This window comes from Equus quagga, chromosome 3, assembly GCF_021613505.1.
Source record: "Equus quagga isolate Etosha38 chromosome 3, UCLA_HA_Equagga_1.0, whole genome shotgun sequence".
NCBI classification, from domain to species: Eukaryota; Metazoa; Chordata; class Mammalia; order Perissodactyla; family Equidae; genus Equus; species Equus quagga.
Genome location: NC_060269.1, coordinates 65,154,880 through 65,176,422, shown reverse-complemented (window position 1 = coordinate 65,176,422; position 21,543 = coordinate 65,154,880). Strand labels below are relative to the sequence as shown.

Here is a 21,543-nt window from a genome sequence, read left to right as displayed (position 1 = left end):
ACACCACCTGTTCTGTGCTTGAGAGTGTAGCCTGATAGTGTACAGTTGACTCTGGGGGTGGATCTTGGCCTGATGTGAACATGAACATCATAAAAGCGCCCTCCCTCCCTGCTTTCTTCCTTCCTCTCTCCTCATTGTGCTCCCCCACCCTTTTTCCTCCCTGTATCTCTCCATCTCTCTGCCGCCATTTGTCTTTATTTCTTGCTCCGATTTTCTCTCCATCTCTGTGTCACCATTTCTCTCTTGATTTCTGTCTAGCTTTCTCCTGGTCTCTGTATCTCTTTCTTGGTCTCTCTCTCTCGCATTCTCTCTCTATCCTTTCATCTCTTTCTCTCTGTCTTTCTCTGTCAATAAGGGAGCAGTTTGACCTCCGTGGTTCTGTTTCTGATTCTCTGCGGGATGTGATCCACATGGATAAGGAGGACTGCAGGATTTTTTCACTGTTGGGTGACTTCACGCAAGACTTAGAACAAATTGCTCAGTGACCACTGAGTCAGCTTGTCCCAGGAGATGATGGCTTCCAGACGGACCCAGCATTTCCCGGCCCCTGTTCTTTGGAGCTCTTGTGGGGCCTCTGTCCTTAAGCTTTGCCTCAAATGGTTGCTGCATTCCCATCTTGAGACCTGCCCTCTGCTGGCAGCTAGAAGGAATTGCCTTTTTGAAATAAAGGAACATTCACCATTAAAATAACGTCATCCACTCAGAATCAGCTTTGAGCTGTGCTTCTAAGAGACATTGTGGATGATTACTCTCGGTGACCCTCCCTCACCTGGGCCCGTTATTACCCAGGCACACATTTGCAATATAGGAATCAGCCTCAGCACCCAACCCTAATCACCGAATTGCTCTTTCCGTGGAGCAAGGGGAAGTTGGCAGGGTCTGAAAAGGGGAAGTAAGGGCTTAGCTTATTTGATTTATTTTAGCAATCATACCATACCCAGATGATAATAAGAAACAAAAAGTTAAGAAAACATTTTAATGTAATTTTAATATAATTAAACTTTCAGTTTAACGTAATTTAGAAACTGAGGCCTTGTTTCCCAGTTCAGACTCTCCTTTGTCCACATTGGAGGATGGAGGAGTGCAGCCTCTAGCAGACCTCGGTCCAGGGCAGGTGGCGCTAGCTAGCCCCATCTGAGTGCTGGGCTCTGGCCGTCTGCCTGTAGTGCTGGGCGCCTTCTCCCTTCTGTGCTGCAGGTTTCTCATTTGAAGATGCAGAGCTGGAGTATGCTATCAGAGTCCACTGCTGCTCTAAAACTCTGTGGCTCAGTGCCTGAGGGCCCTCTGTTGTCTTTCTGACTTTGACCCTGTATGTGTATTGGGGGCTGAGCACTAAGATGGGACTATATCAGCCTATTCGGTCCAGAACCTTCTGGGTATGAGTCTTAACTGTGCCGGCATTGTGGTTCCCAGCGTGCCTTTTGCATTCAAACTGTGGCCCTTTAGTCCTTGAAAGCCTGAGCTGCCAGAAGGGAATTTCCGGTGCATTTGAGTGCTAATGAGCAAGGATGAGAAATCCAAGCTTGCTTCTAGGTTGTGAAGGCTCTCTCCATCTCGTTGGAACTTCATAACAACGTTGGGAGGTGGCCTGGGCAGGAATTTTTGTACTTTTTTTTACTTCGCAGCTGAGTAAACTGAAGCTCAGAGCTCGTGAAGAGTGGAATTGGGTATTGATCCTCGGGCATCGGACTTCAGGCCACCAGTATCCACATTAATATCTGACTTACCTTCATGCTTTGAGATTATTTTAATATGGGAAACGCTGTGACCATCTCCTTTCTGGTATCTCTTTGGGTTTAGTTCCTCAACAAACCTGGTAGAAACCAAAGTCCGACACCCAGCAGAGTTAGGGATAATACAGAGGCAAGCATTCCCCACCGACCAAGAAGAAAACCAGTATAAGGCTGTATCCAGCGTTTGTGCTCTGGGATCAGTATCCTGTCCTGGATCAAATCCAGCTCCACGATGCACTAGCATGTGATACTGGGCGGGTTACTTACCATCTCTAGGTCTCCTTTTCCCATCTGCAAGGGGAGGATTGTCATAGTGACTCATCTCACAGGATGATGATGCTGCTTAACTGAGAGAATGCCTGTAAAGATGTATCGTATAACAATGTTACCTCCTGTTATCATGGGGAAAGAGTGAAGGTTTAACTTTGTGCTGGTTAGAAAAGCACAGCAAACATGCCTGCTAACTTAGCTCAAAGGTTTTCTGCTAAGGATTGCTTTTCTACTTCAGGTGGGTTCTTCTGGTCCCTGGAGGCAAGTGTGGGACGCTGCCAACTCTGCTGCTCCATTTCCTCCTCTGTAAAATGGAGAGATTCATTCATTCAACGAACTTTTACTAGGTGATACTTCAGGCCTTTGTGCTGGAGACCAGAAATGGTCCCAGCCTTCAGTTAGCTCCTTCACTAGCAGGGGAGGGTCACACGAGCAGGAAGTCACAATGGGAAATGGTCAGTGTTGTGGAAGAGGAGCAAGCCAACCAAGGTTAGAGCTCAGAGGGAGACGCCCCTGTTTACAGACATGCACCCCCACCCCACCCCGTCTCAGAGGGTCAGGCTGTGTAAGAGAAGTGAACCTGTCTCTACAAATGTGAGCTGTTGAAAATTATCTTCCTATCAATGGCAGGAGCAGTAGCCTCTCCTCTTATTGATCCCCATGTGCCTGCCCACCCAGAGACCTGCAGGTCCTAACTCTAAGACAAGGAGGTGTTTAGGTAAGTGAAGATGTGAGATAAAATGTAAATGAGAACCATTTTCACATGCCTGCTTGACCCAACACAACTGCGTGCGGTCTTCCCCAAGAGAGCGTTACACATGCTGTCCGGTTCTGTGCCATTCGGCAGGGCAGCATCATCAACCCCATTCTGCAGAGAGGGAAATGAAGACACAGCCAGGACCAGAATACTCTGGGCAATTTTGACTCATCAAAAGAACTTAGACATTGGTCTATTTAGTAGGTCTTGTCATGGAAGAGGAACTAAAATGTGGAAATTGAACATCTTGCCCCACATCATCCAGCCTGTGAGAAATAGAACCCATAGTTCCAGATTCCTGGCCATCTCTCTTTCCACTAGAGTCTTAATACAGGGGTGTCACTAGAACGGGCTCCCTCAAACTGTGTTTTGTCCACGTGCTGCCGCTGCCACCTCCCGTATTTGAATGGTGACATGCAGGCAGTGCCTGATGACCTCATCTGGTGGACATCCTTCTCCATCCTCCTCCCACCCCAACCCTGTAACTCAGATGCAGAAATATTCAGAACATTTGTGGCTACTGAGGGGTGTTAAGCCCTGGGAACCCAAACCTGAGACAAGACTTCCTATGCCCTGTGGGTCAAGGAGAATGGCTTGAGCATAATGAGAAGCACATGGTCACAGGGCCTGTGAGGACCTCCCCAACCTGGGGATGAATCCTTAGTGTTAAACTAAAGTACAGCCTAGCAGCATTGAACCCAGAGAGTGGCACATGGGTTGGGCTGTGAATATCCTAAAATCTCACCGAAATCTCTGGTGGTCACGGCTCTCTAGAGAAACAGAACCTACACACACACACACACACACACACACACAAGATTGTAAGGAATTGGCTCACAGTTGTGGGCAATGGCAAGTCTGAAATCTGCAGGAGACTCAGGGAAGAGGTGACGTTGCAGCTCGAGTCAGAAGGCTGTCTGGAGGCGGGATTCCTTCCCTGTTGGTGCCCTCACTTGAATGGCAGACACTTTGCGAGGTTGGGAATTCAGTTGCTGTAATTTAGCTGCTTGCGGGAGGGGACTCTGGGCTCGGTTTTGAGGTAGTTTGGTTCTGAGGCTACAGGAAATAAGGAGCTCCTTCAGGGCAGACACAAACTTTCGGGTCATTTATGTGGAGCTTGAGCTGGGAATTTGAATCCCTGAACCCATCCTTTTCTTTCCCTACTTTGTCCAACGTTAATTAGGAACAACTAGCCAATCTTGCTCTACTCAGTTTGACAAAAATGTGCTAAGGCATCAAATACAGTCACCCAGAACTCTGCCTCTTTAAGCGTTTGATCAGGAGTGTCCAGTGGGGGTATTTTGCATAGACAGTCGGCGCCCTCTTTACTAATGGGAAAGAGTCATTGGTGCCGTTTAATTCCGATTAGAAAGACTGTTACAGAAACCCCAGGACCAATTCAGGAAACTTGAAGATTCTGTTCCTCTAGAACAACCCTCAGTACCGAAATCTGATGCGAGGATCCACGGATAGACCCCAGGCTGATGGCTCCTGGCATGGGCTCTGAGAGGAGAGGGAGAGTGGTGTGTGTATGTGCGTGTGCTCCCCCAGTCGGCTTTTCCCTGTGCTTTTGCGGCTGTGGTTTGAAGTATATATACATGATTTTGCATTGTTTCTACTCAGGATTTGTCCTCCTGCTTCTCGTTCATGGGAAATGACTAACCGTCAGAGCCGGGAGCTGTCAAACATGTCGAAAGCCCAGCCTTCCATTTCTTCTTCCTGAGTGCACTCGGGCCCCAGGCCCATGGTGAATAAACCCCACCCCAAGGCCCCTGCAGTCCCCACCACCCGAGGGAGCCTGCCAAAGGCTGGCCCGGGTCACATCCTTCAGTTTAGACTTTCCGTGGAGAAGAAAATCCTAAAGGGCCAACTGCTGCCAAGAAAGCGTCAGCAGTGTGTTTGGAGGAGTGTGCAAAGGCCAATTAAGCCTATTTTCGTGGTTTATTATTATTAGTAGTAATTGTTTCTGGCATGCAGTTCAGCAGTGTCTGTGGCCTGAATGCCATCCAGAAGCTCATGCATGGCTCCCTCGGGTGCAGTGTTTATCAAATGGAGAGAGGTGCCCTGGGGAGGCCAGGCCTTGGTGCCGGCGGCAGAGCCCCCACCTGTGGACCCACACTCCTCTGGAGGTGGAAGCTATCTACAGGACAGCTTAACTCCTGCCCTGCCTTTGGGGGCTGAGGAAAAGAAAGAAACCAGAAGACAGCAAGGACATCTGAATCCCTTGGAAGCTGAACAGGGCAAAGCAGAGTTGAGCTGTGAGATGCAAGATGCCCCCTCCTTCTCCAGGTGCTCCTGTGTCAGCTTGGCCCCGGCTCAGGAGTCCTGGCTCAGCCTTGGTCTGAGGAGGCAAGTCTGATCAGTGGCCTTGAAGCTCCGATCCACTTCTGGGTTTTCAGAGGCTGAAGGCCGAGTTCATCCCTTGTGGTGAGATGCAGGTTCCTGTGCACACGGGGAGCAGGACCTAGCTCCTGAGTCCCAGGTTCCCCATCCCAGTCTGTGTTGTATTTCACGGGAGATAAGGCTGTGGTCACGGGCACTCACCCTTGTGCGATTCAGGACATGTTCCAGGAACCGGCCCTCTTTGTACTCAAGTTTCTGGAGGCAGGACTGAAGAGCAGAGTCAGGGGGAGGATGAGCAGTAACAAGTGACAGGAAAATCAGGAAACGATGCTTCCCCGGATTTTCAAAGACCGACAAGCATCCCTTTTCCTCAGAGCAGTTCTGCTCTCTTGAACTTTTTCATGTCGACAAAACCAGGAAACCTTCAGGGTTATAGGTCCTTTGTTTTCCTAGTGACTTGCACAAACCTCACCTTTGTGCCCAGACAATAACCAGCAGGACCTCCAGACCTGGCTGGGTTGGAGAGCTGTGCTCAGCTCAGCCAGTTCCCTCTGATGCTCAAACCAGCAGCCTGGAGCCAGAGTTCCTGTGAGAGCCCAGGGCCCAGCGCTGGCTCCTGCTCAGCCATGTGCGTTTCGTAAACAGCCTCGCTAGCAGCCAAGGCCTTCTTATTACGCAGTGTTTTTCCACTTTGGGATGAGCTGAGTGGTTTGTGCAGCTGCCCAGCGGGCTCCTGGGGACCAAATCCTGCCTGGGAACCTTTGAGTAGGTCAGGAACCCAGGGGACCTTCCAGGCCATTCTGAACATTGGCCCTTTTTTCCCTGGGGGATTCCTTCTGGGTGAGGCTTCCCCTGGGTTCTGGAACCCTCCCTCCTACTTGGGATTGTTACTGATTTCCTCAAGTGAGCTGCCTGCTGTGGCCCCTGACACTCCCTGGCTGAACAGCAACTCCTTTGTGAAATTCCTGAGGCTGGAGGGGACAGGCGGAGGAGCCAGCTCTCAGAGCAGAGACTGCAGCAAAGAGGGTGTTGTGGTATATTATCAAGAGATAAGGCCTCAGAAAAGGCTGTGGAGAGGAAAGGAGACATTCCTGACTGAGAAGGGTTTGGCCCTGAGGGCCCTGTGTTTGGAGAAAAGGGAACACTTGGCAAGACCCCTGCAGGGTAGGGGGTTAGCCCTGCGATGGGAGGAGGTGAGGAGAGGTGAATTCCTGGTGGTTGAAGGCTGGCCTGAGATCCATTTCCGGCTCTCTTGCTTTTAATTAATGAAATAGTACACCCTTTAATTAATTTAACACATATTTATTGAGTGCCTACCGTGTGCAGGCAGATTCATTTTTTTCAGGGTATCTCCGTCAAATGGAGAATCAAAAAATTCAAAACTGGGTTATTATTGGATTATTGGCGTGGAGGACGGGATTGAGTTTTGGGCACTGGTAAAGAAAAGATGGGCTTTGATGTGAACCCAGATAACGAAGGCCATCCGATGCTTCAGTGAGAGGTTTGTGTCTATCCTCGAAGGCAGAAGGCTCCTTGGGGGCATTCTATGCAAGAGAATGGCATGGGAAGGCTGCGTTTTAGGAAGATCTTTCTGGAAGTGTCACGGAGAATGAATCCAGGGTTGGGAAAGCAAAAATAAATCTAAACTCTGTTGGTGAGGCTCTGCTGGGATGAGCTGGGGAGAAATGCCGGAGTCCTGATTTAAGGGAAGGTATGTGGAGAGGAAAGGAAAGGATGTATTTAAGGCGTTAAAGCACTGGATTCGATGGGTAGAAATGATTCCCAGCATTCTGGTTTGCACGTGAATGGATGGAAAAGAGGACATGATTGTAGCATCAGGGAATTGACATTCTTTCTTGACAATGTATTAAGTTAGACTAGGCTTCTGGAAACTCTGAGATCTCAGCAGTGTAACTGTGCAGAGTCCTTTATTTCTCACTCTTACAAAGTCTGCTATGAGTCTGACCCTCAAGGGCAGCTCCCTTCAGGTGGTGACTCAGGGATCCAGACTGTCTCTTGGGCGGATTTGGAGGGCGTGTTTTGTTGTTAGTGCCGTGGGGTCAATTCTGACTCCTAGCGGCCCTATGGATGGCAGAGCAGAACCCTGCCCGGTCCTCCTGCACCATCTTCTCACCTCCCAGCACTATATCAGACAATGCTTCGCTGCTATTCATAGAGTTTTCATGGCCAATTTTTTGGGAAGTGGGTGGCCAAGTCCTTCTTCCTGGTCTGTCTTAGTCTGGAAGCTCTGCTGAACCCTGTCCACCATGGGTGACCCTACTGGTACTTAAAATCCTAGTGGCATAGCTTTCAGCATCACAGTAACATGCAGCCACCACAATATGACAACCAATAGATGAGTAGTGTGGTTCTCTGACCAGGAGACGATCCTGGGCTGCAGTGGTGAGAGCACCGAATCTTAACCACTAGACCACCAGGGCTGGCGGAGCGCTGTGTACTTGCTCCCAGATGCTTCAGTCTGCTGATGACGCGTCTAATTTCCCCTCTCAGCACCGTAGCCAGAGCCAGATGCTGCAGGGGGACTGGGGCATGCTGGGACAGTAGGCAGAGTGTTTGGTGAACAGCAAGGTTAAGTTTGAGGTGCAATGGATCACCCCAGAATCAGTCTAGATGCCACTTGGGATGGGGTGCTTGAAGGCAGTCTGAGCTGGAGATTGGGAAAGGTTTGGGAATCTGCAGGAAAGGAGGTAGAATTTTTGGGATCACATAGGGAGAATGTGTTGAGTTAAAGGAGCAGGGGCCAAAGGTGAAATCTTAGGGAGCACCTGTTAGATCGGTGACTTTGACTGCTTGAGGTGTTTGACCTCCGCAAGCGTCGGTTTCCTCACCTGTGAGCTGGGCTGGTGTCCTCTTTGAAGGGATGTTGGGAGCACTTGGCGTGCTGCTGGCCAGGGTGTGACTCCAGCAGCAGTGGTTTCCTGCCTCCCCCCTTCTACCGTATCCAGCTTTGTTGTTGTGTTTCTCAGGAACTGTAGTGTATGGTGAGCCCATCACCGCCAGCCTGGGGACTGATGGCTCCCACTACTGGAGCAAGAACTGGGCCAAGGCTGCTGCTTTCGTCACCTCCCCACCCCTGAGCCCTGACCCCACCACTCCGGACTTTCTGAACTCCTTGCTGTCCTGGTGAGTCTTGGCGACTTGTTCTCACTTTCCATTCTCAGTCATTGCTCAGACCAGAGCGACCTGACGGGGTACACCGTGGTGGGCAAAAGCAGGCTTGCAGAGACACCCTTGTTCTCCACACTGGGATTGCTAAACGGGAGCAGGAGATTATCACTCTGATGCTGTTCTGGGGGGAATTCCAGACGAAAACCTGGGCCATCTTGAAAGGCACCCAGAGGGGATGCATGGAGTATCAAGGATTCCACTGTGGGGCAGTGTCACCCGTCAGATACCTCACACGGTAGAGTTAGATACACAGCATTAAAAAGAAGCTTTGGTATCATTTCATGTCTTCCCAAATTTCCTATCTCCTGAGGGGAGGATAGGCTATTGCAAAGACTTTCAGTGGCCTGGCACATTAAAAAAGTATGTTCGAGGGTGATTTGAAGTTGAAGATTCGTTAAAAGCCAGTCTTCTGTTTTCCTTCCAGTGGAGATCTCCAGGTCACGGGCAGCGCCCATTGTACTTTCAACACTGCCCAGAAGGCTGTGGGGAAGGACAACTTCACCCTGATCCCTGAAGGCACCAATGGCACCGAGGAGCGGATGTCCGTCATCTGGGATAAGGCTGTGGTAAGGAGCAGTGGTCTCGCTCATGTGCTGGCCTCAGCTGTCCCCTGCCTCCTCAGCTGAGGGCCGTGGTCTCATTTAGGCCTTGAAATGGCAGTTGAGAAAATTCTAGAAGCTCGTACTTGAGTGACAATATTTGTTAAGTTTGGAAATCCAAGACCACTCCTTATAGGTCATTTCCTCTTAAATGTTACATATGTATTTCTTATCATTATCATCTGTGGATCACTGGAGACTGAAAGGAAGACAGTGTTTAAAATATGACTTTTTTGATCGCTCAGGAAAAAGCTTCCTTAGCAACCTGGTGACTTTCTCACTTAACCTTCTGCTCTTGGAAAAAGACTCAATTTCCTCAAAACTGTCATTTAGGGCCCTCTGGGCCTGGCACTTCTGCACACCGCAGGCTTCTGGCAGGCTAGCTGTGAACATACACCGACATGTAGGGGATCTTTGTGCGTTTTCATTTTCAGTGTTTTAAAACATAATAACAGAACAGGTTTTCTGTTTCTTAATGGATCTTTTAGATTATATAAACAATATGTTCTTATTCCAGAAAGAATAAGGAAGTAAATAAAAATCACTCATAGCACCATCTTTCAGATAGAACTACAATTAACATTTTGGCAAATGTCTTTCCATTTTTCGCCAGTGCAAGAGTGCCCATGTGTGTATGATGTGTGAGTGTGTAAATAACATCGGCATCATACAAACATTGTGGCCTGTTTTTAAAAACAATATATCATGATAACTCCTCAGTTGAGGGAAACAATAGAAAGAATAAACAAATGGGACTTCATCAGACTAAAGAGCTTCTTCAAGGCAAGGGAAAACAGGATTGAAACAAAAAAACAACTCACTAATTGGGAAAAAATATTTACGAGCCACTTATCCGACAAAGGATTAATCTCCATAATATACAAAGAACTCACACGGCTTAACAACAAAAAAACAAACAACCCGATCAAAAAATGGGCAGAGGACATGAACAGACATTTCTTAAAAGAAGATATAAATATGGCCAATAGACACATGAAAAGATGTTCATCATCGCTAATCATCAGGGAAATGCAAATCAAAACTACACTAAGATATCACCTTACACCCGTTAGATTGGCAAAAACATCCAAAACCAAGAGTGACAAATGTTGGAGAGGTTGTGGAGAAAAAGGAACCCTCATACACTGTTGGTGGGAATGCATACTGGTACATCCACTATGGAAAACAGTATGGAGATTTCTCAAAAAGTTAAAAATAGAAATACCCTATGACCCAGCCATCCCATTACTGGGTATCTATCCTAAGAACCTGATATCAGAAATCTCAAGAGTCCGTTGCACCCCTATGTTCATCACAGCATTATTTACAGTAGCCAAGATGTGGAACCAACCTACATGCCCAGAAACTGATGATTGGATAAAGAAGATGTGGTATATATACACAATGGAATACTACTCAGCCATAAAAAAAGACAAAATTGGCCCATTCGCAGCAACGTGGATGGACCTCGAGGGTATTATGTTAAGCGAAATAAGCCAGTCAGAGAAAGACGAACTCTATATGACTCCACTCATAGGTGGAAGTTAACATATTGACAAAGACATCTGATCGGTGGTTACCAGGGAAAAGGGGGGGTGGGGGGCACAAAGGGGAAGAGGTGTACCCACAACATGACTAACAATAATGTACAACTGAAATCTCACAAGGTTGTAATCTATCATAACATTAATATAAAAAAATAGAAGGTTAAAGATAAAAAAAAAACAATATATCATGAAGAGTCTCCACATTCTTATATAAAATTGAAAAACTTGGTTTTTAATAGCAGACTATTCAGTCTTAGTGCTGAACTATAATTCATTTGAAATTCTTCAGTTGAAGATTTGTGTTGTTTCTGATTTTTTTACTGGGTTGAACATCCTTGTAAACACATCATTGGATACATCTTTAATTATGCTTGTAGAAGAAATTTCTAGAAGTGGTATTGCTGAGTGAAAGGGTCTGTATTTTTAAGGCTTTTGTAATATATATTGTCAAGTTTCCTTCTAGAAAGATTGTACCAATTTATATGCTGCCAGCAGTGTATGACTTTCCCCAGTTTCTTCTACCAGGTTCAATTTGGTATTATCATCAAAAAAGCCAAAAGTATTGCTGATTTCATTAGTGAATTTTGTATCTCGTTGTTTTATGTTTAATTTCTTCTATTGCTTATTAGAGTGAATATTTTTTTCATACACTTGTTGGCCATTTGTATTTTCCTCTTTCTCTTAGTACCGGCTTATTTCCTTTGCCCATTTTTCTACTGGCTTTAGAGCGGGTTTCCTAACCCAGAGATACACGCTCATTTCCTCAAATTCTGTGCTTAAAGGGAAGTGGAACACAAGTGGTGGAGACGAGAAAGTGCAGGGATGGACGTGAGGAGGCAGCATGGGCATCTGTGGCTTGCCACAGAAAGCTGGACTGGGTTGAGTAGACCGGAAGCCTAAGCCTGCGCCTGAATTTTTGACAAGGGCGACCATTCAAGTCAAATGATATTTCCTGAGGAGACACTGTAGCTCCTTCAAATTTTTTTCTAACTTTTCTCTTTGAGATAATGATAGAGTCAGGGGAAGTTGCAAATAGAGGCCTGAGGGATCCTGTGTACCCTTCGCCCGTTTCCCCCATGGTCACATCTTACATAATTATCATGTGATATCAAAACCTGGAGGTTGACAATGGTGCAATGTGTGCGTATAGTTCTATGTCATTTTGTCACACAGATTCATGTAACCACCACTGCAGTCGAGATACAGATCTCCTCTGTCACCACAAAGACCCCCTCATGCTGCCCCTTCATAGTCACAAGCACCCCTAACTCCTGGAGGAATCTTCTCCATCTCTTTAACTTTTTTATTTGGAGAATGTTATAATATAAATGAAATCATACAGTATGTGACCTTTTCAGATTGGCTTTTTCACTCAGCATGATGCCCTTAACATCCATCTAGTTGTTGTATCAGAAGTTTATTCCTTTTTATCTCTAAGTAGTGTTCTGTCCTTCAACTTTTTAACCTGCGTTTGGTGTGCTTGTGTGTGTGTGTTATGCTCTCAGGTCACTGGGAAGATGGACGAGAACCAGTTTGTGGCCGTGACCAGCACCAATGCAGCCAAAGTCTTCAACCTTTACCCCCGGAAAGGCCGCATTGCTGTGGGATCCGATGCTGACCTGGTCATCTGGGACCCCGACAGCATTAAAACCATCTCTGCCAAGACCCACAACAGCGTAAGGCCTGCTAACCATGCGGACACAATCCAAACTAATGACAGTCACAGAAAGAGACAGAGGCGAGGAGAATCCCCAGGATTTATGAAGAGAACTCACTGTGATAGGAATGAACTTTTCCCCAGGGTCTGTTATAGCTTGCAATGTGCTGAGAAAAAGGTAGCTATTTCTTTTTCTTTAGTGAGGTCAGTTTGGAATACCGTGGCCTCTGTATAGATAGATAGAGGTCTCTATCTATAGACCTTCCAAGTCTCCAAAGTCATACCTGGACATCAGAAGCTTCTAGAAGTCAGGCACCATTCCATGTTAATGGTTTCATCCACCACCTCTCATGGCTGCACTTGGTACAAGCAATCTAAATAAAACCTTCAAATGTCCACTCCTGAGATGCCCACTGGGCACTCTTGTTATTTTAAGCCGCTATTTTCTCATGTCAGTGTTGCTGTAAGAAACCTAAATGACAGATGCTCTTATTGTCCTAAAAGAACGAATTGACTTTGACTTTTCCCCAAATAGGAGAAATGCCCCCAGCAGCCGGTTCTGATCATGATTTTAGAATCTGCAGTTTTGAGGTACCACTTGCCTCTCGGTCTAGACTGCAGAGCTTGGGGATGTCCCGTCTCATTAATGGGACCCTGGGCAAGGGACTTCGTCACATCCCAGACTCCTCAGCTGAGGATGAGGGGTGTAGACAAGGTCTCTGAGTCCTGTGATTCTGTGAGGTCCATGGGCATTAGGCAGAAGTGTTAGATACCAGTGGTTCTTCATATAAGAAATTGTGTGTGTTGGGCTGACCCAGTGGCTTAGTGGTTAAGTTCGCATGCTCCGCTTCAGTGGCCCAGCGTTACAGGTTTGGATCCTAGGCATGGACCCAGCACTGTTCATCAAGCCATGCTTTGGCAGCATCCCACATAAAAAAAAGACAGAGGAAGACTGGACAGATGTTAGTTCAGTGACAGTCTTCCTCAAGCAAAAAAAGAGGAAGATTGGCAACAGATGGTAGCTCAGGGCCAGTCTTCCTCTCTCTCACACACACACAGACACACACACACAAATTGTGTGTGTATGTGTATATGTTTGCGTGTATATGTATAAACAAATAAAATATTGTAGAAACATGGACAAAGGGAGAGCTTTGGAAAAGAAATGGGCATAGGACAGAAGTATTTTATGCCAGAAACTCATGAATTTTGAAGTGAATTCTTAATGACTGAAGAGAATATTCTAGAAAAAGTTCTAAATTGAATGATGGCTCAGTAGGAGTCTAATTCTAGACTGCCCATCCTAGATAGCCTCAGCCAGCAAGTTCTGACACCTCCCCAGAGCGCCATGACAGAGCAGGGGTGGGCTCTGGCGTCCCCCCAGGGCAGCCCTGAGCCCATGGCCGGATCCCACTCTCTCCCCTTAGGGCAGAGGTACTTGGGCTGCGGGGCTCCCCTCGAGCTTCTGCTGGCATCTGTGGGTGCCTTCTGGGAAGGCTGCCCAGTGCTCAGCATTGATAGTTGACTTTTTTCCTCCTTCCCCACTGGCTGGCTTAGCTTTGCAGCATAGCCTTACAGCCACACTGATTTGTAATTTAGATCACAACTTCTTGGGGGTCCAGAATGGCTTCTTTATGGGCAGGGGTCCTAGAGTCCTGCCCAGTGAACCTACCTCTTCATAAGCGTTTAACATTACGGTCCCATTTACTCTTTCATTTGGCCTTCTCAATAAAGGGATGGTGTTATTATCCCAATTGGGAAGATAAATAAACAGAGGTTAGAGAGCTTAAGTGACCAGTCTAACGTTACATAGCTATTTTGCGGTAGAGCCAGAATTAGAACCCAAAATTGTGCAGGGCTCTTCCCTGCCAGACTGTGTGTGCAGCCTCTTGGTCAGGCTTAGATGGAGAAAATGCTTCCCCTCCCGTGCAGAGTCCCGTCCCCAGAGGTAAGATGAAGGGCCAACTGGACTCTGTTTGAGCTGCAGATGACCCTGCCAGGGAGCTGGCATTTGGAGCTCTTAATATGGCAGAGAGAGGATGTGAAGGAGAGATGATTTGAGAAGACAGATTCTGCCTCTAGACATTCCACCTGGAACCTTTCCAGAGCAATAGCACTGCCTTACCCTTACCTCCAGGCAACCCATGTGGGAAACGTTGACTTCCAGAAGTGCCTCTTTTCCGTCCTTCTCTGTTTGAAGGAGCCACCATTAAACATGCCTGTGCAGCATTCATCATCCGGAGAATACAAATAGGAGGCTTTCCACGTGTAATATAGTGTTTCCTACCACGGGCTAATTAGCTTTAATTTGGAGCGTTTAGCTAACTGTTATTGACAACCCTGTTGCTAAGCCTCTGCGTGGATTTCCAGGCATCCAGCCAGATGAGTAATTTTAGGGAGCCTTGTGGATGTAGGTTAAAATGTCTACACCTGGTGAGCCAGGAAGCGTCGATGCCTCCTGGTTTGACACAGGGTAGGTTCCAAACACCCTGATCTGCGACCTGACTGTTGCACTTATTAATGTTGTCACTTAGAGTCATGAACTGGTTCTTCCACTTTTCAAAAACTGGGAGATGGCCCACAGCTCTGCTGGGTGCTTGTCATCAGTCATTTACAGGCAACAAATTCAATATGTGCATCTTATGATGTCTGACGCTAAAGAGCTTGCAGACTTGTTGAGAAAGTGCAATAAAAACACAGTGAACAAATGAATGTTTTCTTAAATGCCTGCTGTGTGCTGAGTAGCGTGCCAGATGCTTGTGTTCATTTTATTTTGTGTGGTCCTGGCATTAGTCCTGTGAAGTGGGCCTTATTCCCTTCTAATGAGGAAGCTGAGACTCGGGAGTGTTAAGGACTTGAGTAAAGTCACACAACTGTCCAGTCGCAGACCTGAGATGTGAACCCAAGGCAAATGGCACCATGTCCGGGGTTGCCTCTGTTACTCCAGTAGGGCACAAGAAGAGCTTCTTAGAGTATAGACCATTAACTGTGTAATGACATGGAAAAGATACACTTGATGCAGCCCTGAAAGGACGGTGCCCACCCTTTCAAAGGTCGTTTCAGAGCCGACAGGATTCTCGTGGTGATCTGCACATGCAGGATGCTTTTTTTCCGTGTTGTCCTCTTCACATAAGCCTTGCGAGGGAGACAGATGAAATTAACTAAACCTCAAACATTTTATCGAAGGCGTGTCTCTTAGGTTACCACAGTCCTTTCATTTCGGGACTTCAGTTTAACCACATCGCTAACAGATTGGAAAACCAAGCAAGCCAGAGGGAAAGGTTACTCATGCATGGTCCATTTCGAGATTAAATTTAGAACTCGGTCAGAGAAGGCCTTTGGATTTTAATCTGATTGGAGCTTGAGTTTGTGAGAACAAAGTCACTGTTAATACAAGGAATTATTCTCTCTATATTTGTGTAGCATTTGCAAACTCTCAGACTTTTCCGTACAGTTTTTCTGTTCAATTATTCCCCCCCCCCCCAAATTTTTGAGAAGTAGGAAAAGACTATTCCACATTCTAGACAGGGAAATTAAGATGTGGCGATGAAGCGCCCGCTGGGGCGCCCAGTTGGGACAGGACCTCCTCCCTGGGCCTTTCTCGTGGGTGCATGATATCGCAGTGGGTGCTTCCAGGCTGATGAGACCTGGCCGGGCTGGCAGGGCCTGTTCTAAAGCGCACTGTGCTCCCTTCCACTAGTCTCTCGAGTACAACATCTTTGAAGGCATGGAGTGCCGCGGCTCTCCACTGGTGGTCATCAGCCAGGGGAAGATTGTCCTGGAAGATGGCACCCTTCATGTCACTGAAGGCTCTGGGCGCTACGTCCCCCGGAAGCCCTTCCCTGATTTTGTTTACAAGCGTATCAAGGCAAGGAGCAGGGTGAGTAGCTCTGATCTTAGGAATTGTTTTTATCATGGATTAAGTTCAGTTCCATAAACACTTACTAAGCACTTTGAGTCAGAATATTGAGGTGAGTATGGAGGATTCAGGAATAAGGGAAACATGGTCTTTTTATTCCTGGAGTTCAGAATACCCGCGGAGGAGTCAGGCCTGTCCATAACCAGCCAGAATGAAGTGAAACTGCAGTATGTCCTGTGTTGAGGAGTGTGCAGAGAGGTTCAGAGGAGAGAACCACTCCTGTGGAGTCATGGGGGAAAGTGTCAAGGGGAGAGAGCATTTTGAGTTGGGTTTTGAAGTTTAAGTAGGAGTTTGACAAGTCAGAGAAGGGAGACAAGGGAATTCGGTAGAGAGAATGTCATGAGCATGGAAAATGTACAGTGTATTCAGGGCATGGTGAACAGTACCTGTCCTGAGGAGAGCCCTCCATCCTCACATCTCACAGCCTGTCCCGATCTCTCTTCCTTCCCCATCAGGAGGGTTGCTGGGGAGGCGTCCTCTGTGAATGCGCCTGAGTCTAGGGGCTCTTGTGTTTTGCAGCTGGCAGAGCTGAGAGGGGTCCCTCGCGGCCTGTATGACGGACCTGTGTGCGAGGTGTCTGTGACACCCAAGACAGTCACTCCAGCCTCCTCCGCTAAGACATCTCCTGCCAAGCAGCAGGCCCCACCTGTCCGGAACCTGCACCAGTCTGGATTCAGCTTGTCTGGTAAGGTTATGATTTGGTTGGGCCCACTTCTGCAGGGCCATGCTCGGTGGCGCTGGTGAGTCTAGAATCACTTTTGTAGAAGCAGCAGAAGCAGAGACGAATGGGACTCCCATTCTTCCCAAAGTGGGAAATACTAACACCACCGGGGATGTAATTCACGGCAAATGGCCAGCTGGGTTTCAGAATCTCAACATGGGTTGACATCACGTATAATGTCATGTTGCAGACACTGTGTAATACCTGGTGTATTAGGAGACAGTTTTTCAATGTGTTACGTCCATCATAAACAGGAGGTTGTGGTATTTCAAGACTCCTTACCCCCCCCCCCCCCCCCAGGCAGTGTAATGTGGTAGTTCAGCTCATGGAGTCTGGACTTTGAACAGCTTAACTTTGTAGCCCAGATGCTGGCTGTGCCTCACTCTCCTCGTCTGTGGAATGGGTATAACAGTAGCTACCTCATGGGCTGCTTGTGAGGATTACACGAGTTCCTAGACACGCCAAGTGCCTAGAATAGAGCCGTGTGATCATTTTAGATATTTGCTTGGATAAAATTCGTAATGTCAGGGAGGGGAGAGGAAACGGTCCAGACTTTAGAGCTCCCTTACCTGCAAGTTCCTTCCATTTAGCCCATGACTGAAAACCTTCCACTTTCCCCGCTCCCTGTGCCAGGTACACATCCAGATTTTTATGGCGTGTTCAAGAAACAGTTAAGCAGATAGATGTTTTTTTCTTGTCACATATACTGGTTTTGAGAAAGTTACCATATATGCCGTAAAGGGATTACCACAAAATTTAAAAGTAACGAACCTTAGTTTTGTCATAAAGTAAAGTGAATAATACAAATGTCTGTGCTGTCTTATCTCACCAGGCCGTTCAGATATAAGGAGGCATCCTTAGTCCTGCTTCTGCTCACGCAGTGGATCTGGGCTCTTGGGGAACAGAATGCCAGACAGGGCTGCACCTTCCAAGAAGCCACACTCACTTTGACTAATGAGAATAGGGACAGGATGTGGTCCGAGTCAGTCCAGAGCCTGAGTGCAGTGTTGTTCTATACGTGGTTGTGCTTTTTCAAGTACTGGATCCGACCAGCATCTGTGAGGATTGCTCTATGCAGTCTGTGATTCTTTGGCTACTTGAGGCCTGTCCCTTTCTTTGTTTAAGCTTTCAGTGAGGTTTTGAGAGAAGGACGAAGAATGGGCCTGGTCCTTTTCCCCTCAGCCGAGCTGTGTCATTCGGGTTTAGAGCAGGAATTCTTGTGGCCGCGTCTGTGACCCTCGCCCCTCTCTCCTCTCCAGGTGCCCAGATCGACGACAACATCCCCCGCCGCACCACCCAGCGCATCGTGGCTCCCCCTGGTGGCCGTGCCAACATCACCAGCCTGGGCTAGACTGCCGGCCGCAGCCCACCTGGGCATGGGGGATGGGACACCTGAGGACATTCTGAGACTTCCTTCCTTTTTTTTTTTTTTAAGAGCCTGTGATAGTTACTGGGGGGCAGCCAGTTCAGGGGGGGGGGCACCCTCTCGGGCCCTGCACTCCGTCCCTCACCCGGAGTCACTGATTTTGCTCACCTATTTCCCTACACATCTACAAATATCACACCCAGGTCTATTCACCAACCCCACACATGGAACTGCATCCAACACTCAGACATGCGAAACAAAGCAAATCACAACGAGGGTGTTTCTCATCGCCAGCCTCTGTTGTACTTGTTATCATCTTCCTTTTCATGGTGGGGAAGATAAAGTGAATTGCCCAGAGCTGCCTTTTTCTTTTTAAATTTTTAAAAAAGTTTTCTTTGTGGGGCTGGGGAAGGGTGGGTGGGGGACTGGGGAGAGGTTTTTTTTTTAATACTAAATTGGAAAGCCTAATTCAATATTAATACAAGGGGTTTGAACTGGACATCCTAATGATGCAATTATGTAACCACCAAGCTGATTCAGGCTGGTTGGCAAACTCATCATGTGCCTCCTGAGAGGCTCCAAAATGTCCACATCATCGTTCCGTAGTCTTCTGGGTCAACTGTTGATAACAAGGGCAGGTTTTCTTTTTGGCCTAGATTTTGCTGCAGATTAAATCTTTTGAGGACTCTCTTCTCCTCTCTTCTTTTCTGCTCTCTCTCTCTAGCTTCTTCATTCATGAATATTTTCACATGTCTGTCTCTTTCTTTGTGCCTCCTGCAGCCCTTGTCTCTGAGACGGTGTTTTTCTCTCCTTCCCGTGTTGACTTCTCAGCTATCCGGGTCTACCATTTTACTGCGGCCCTAAGAACCTGCCTGGAAGCATGTGAACTTTGGCATCGCGACTGCGGGGATAACGCTAGTCCATGTAAGCCTGGTGCTACCCACCCGCCATCACGAGGACATGTGTTTGAGTTGCAGACGCTTCCCAGGTTCAGGGAAGGGCCGAGTTACTCACCCACACCCTCACACGTGGGCCCAGAGTAGGACCTCAGACCGTGCCGAGATGTTAAAGAAGGCTGAGGCTACAGGACGTGAGAGTTTTTTCCTCCATGCAATGCTGACTGGCTAAAGGCATGATCAGATCTGTAAATTGAGCCCCAAACCCAAGTGACCCAACCAGCTTCAAGCCAGCCACCAGCTCAGAGATATTGAGCTAGTGGGAGTCTGGCCCTGAGGCCCTGCCAGTTCCCAGCTAGGTATCTTTGGGGATTCCAGAACACACTAGGACTTCTCACTTCGGGGAAAAATTTTTTTTCTATCCAATCATTTCCAAAGACATCATGCAATATAGGCAGGCCTTCTAAACTCAGAAAATCCTGGGGAAATTTGACTTAAAGTCCATTTTACTTTGCAAGAGGAAAAATCTACTTAATGAGTGATACACACGTTGGAGCTATTGTGGGGAGAAAACCTTACAAACCAGACGTGTGGCCCCTAGGATGCCGCAGGTTATCCTGTATCTACATCCCCGCCTCTCCTGTCTCAGAGACCCTCCCACAGCTGCCTTTCTGCCCGTCCCTGCCTTTGCTGATCTGTGTTGCGTTTCCTTCCAGACATGTTTACAACTTCTAAGCAATGTCACGTTCGCAGGCTTTGATTAAACCAAATCTGCTTTTGTAAAGTGTAACCTAAAAACGTAGGTCAGCCCGTCACTATACTCTTCTCTCCACATGTTCTGCCTTTGGGGTTATGGTTGGGGTTATTTTTTGTTGTTGTTGTTGTTTATTTGTTATTTTAAAAGTAAATTGCACTTTTAAAAAATAATTGGTTAACTTAATATATTTGCTTTTTTTTTTCTCACCTGCACTTCAAGGAAATTTGAACAAGTTGGAAAAAAAAATTTTTTGTTTCAATTCTAAGAAACACTTGCAGCTCCTCAGTATTCACTTGAGTCTTCCTGTTTTTCCTGTACTGGTCATGGTCATTTCGGTTTTTGGATTGTTCTCTTAACACAACTTAAAAGCTGAAGATTTCCGCAGGCTGTGTAAGCATGTTTCCCTGTGGGCTTGCTCTGTGTGTCTGTTCAATGAATGTCATATGTAAATGCTAAAATAAATTGACAGTGTCTCAGAACTGAGTAACTGCAGTGACTTGATGCTCTCAAACAGCGTAGGATTCAATAATAGATGGTTTTTAATCCTTGGAATTGTGATTGTGACCCATGAGTGGAGGAACTTTCAGTGCAAAAGCTGATAATGTGTGTAGCCAGAAGAGTACCTTTTTTTTGTAACCACTGTCTTAATGGCAAAATAATTATGGTAAAAAAACAAGTCTCGTGTTTATTCCTTAAAAACTCTGTGTTATATTACCATGGAACGCCTAATAAAGCAAAATGTGGTTGTTTCAGGGTGTGTCTGTGTTGAGATGTTCAAGGAGGGAGCTGCCTGACCCCCCCTCCATCGGGACTTCCCTTCCTGGAGCTTTAGCGGGCGCCTTGGGCCTCGTCTTGGTGACTCCACCCATTTAAGAGATTTCGCTACATGCTGTTATGTCCACGCCGCTGAGGTCCAGTTCTGAGCAGAGCTCTGCATGGCAGAGCTGAGTGTCAGAAATCCATGGACTCCATCCTAGAGAGGCCACGCCAGCCTCCACTATCAAGCTGCAAACATGAGTTGGAAGTGGGAGTGGGTGGGACCGTATAGGTTAGTCTGAGGACCTCTCTGGGTTCCTGCATCCTTGCAGCTTGTTGACCCTGGAGAACCTGCAAACTACAGGGGTCCTGAAGATAAGAGACTGAGGTGTGTTGACCTGCATCTAGAGCTCAGTCAGGGAGCTGTCACGACACCAGAACATAAAGCACATGTTCTTCCATCCCCACACAAGTGCCAAGAAGGCCCACAGGAGCAAGGCCCACAGGAGCGAGGGCCACGCCAGCCCCAGCAGACTGGAAGCTTGGTTCCCACAGTCATCTTGTTAACCTGCACCAGTGCCACTGGTTCTGAAAACACTGAGTGAGGATGATCTGCGCTTGGGGCTCCCGGGCCCAACAAGCAGATGATGGTCTTTTTCAGTTCCTTTCTCTTTTTGTTTTCTGCCAGCCCTGTCCAAACAAGATCTGAGGTGATTTACAAAAACATACGCTATACCAAGCTTTTATAAACAGTGTTTGATGAAGGAAGATAAGAGTAGGGAAAATAAGATAAGGCCTGAATGGCTTTAGCACAGCACAGCTGCCGTGAGGCTGCAAGCCTGGGAGGGAGCCCTGCGTGTTCCAGCAGCAAATACGAGAAAGGGAAACGTGGCCAGAAGCCACGAGACATGTCGAGGGACTGGAAGATAAAGTAGTCCTTCAGAAGGAACACAGATTCCTGGTCCTCAGCCCTGAGGGCGAGTTCTGGATCCCCCAGTAACCAGTGTGGCGGGTCCAGGGCTGGCTCTTATCC

General features: G+C 47.3%; 1 protein-coding gene across 1 annotated transcript in view; it reads left to right on the top strand.

The window, feature by feature from the left end:
• DPYSL2 (dihydropyrimidinase like 2) overlaps positions 1-20,506 on the top strand; it is a 68,925-nt gene extending 48,419 nt beyond the window's left edge. Inside the window, exons 9-14 of the mRNA XM_046656320.1 lie at positions 8,091-8,247; positions 8,717-8,858; positions 11,944-12,114; positions 15,796-15,975; positions 16,534-16,699; positions 17,995-20,506. Coding sequence (XP_046512276.1) covers positions 8,091-8,247; positions 8,717-8,858; positions 11,944-12,114; positions 15,796-15,975; positions 16,534-16,699; positions 17,995-18,086 — 908 coding nt within the window. The 3' untranslated portion in view covers positions 18,087-20,506. The remainder of the gene's footprint in view (positions 1-8,090; positions 8,248-8,716; positions 8,859-11,943; positions 12,115-15,795; positions 15,976-16,533; positions 16,700-17,994) is intronic.
• Positions 20,507-21,543: the final 1,037 nt, after the last annotated feature.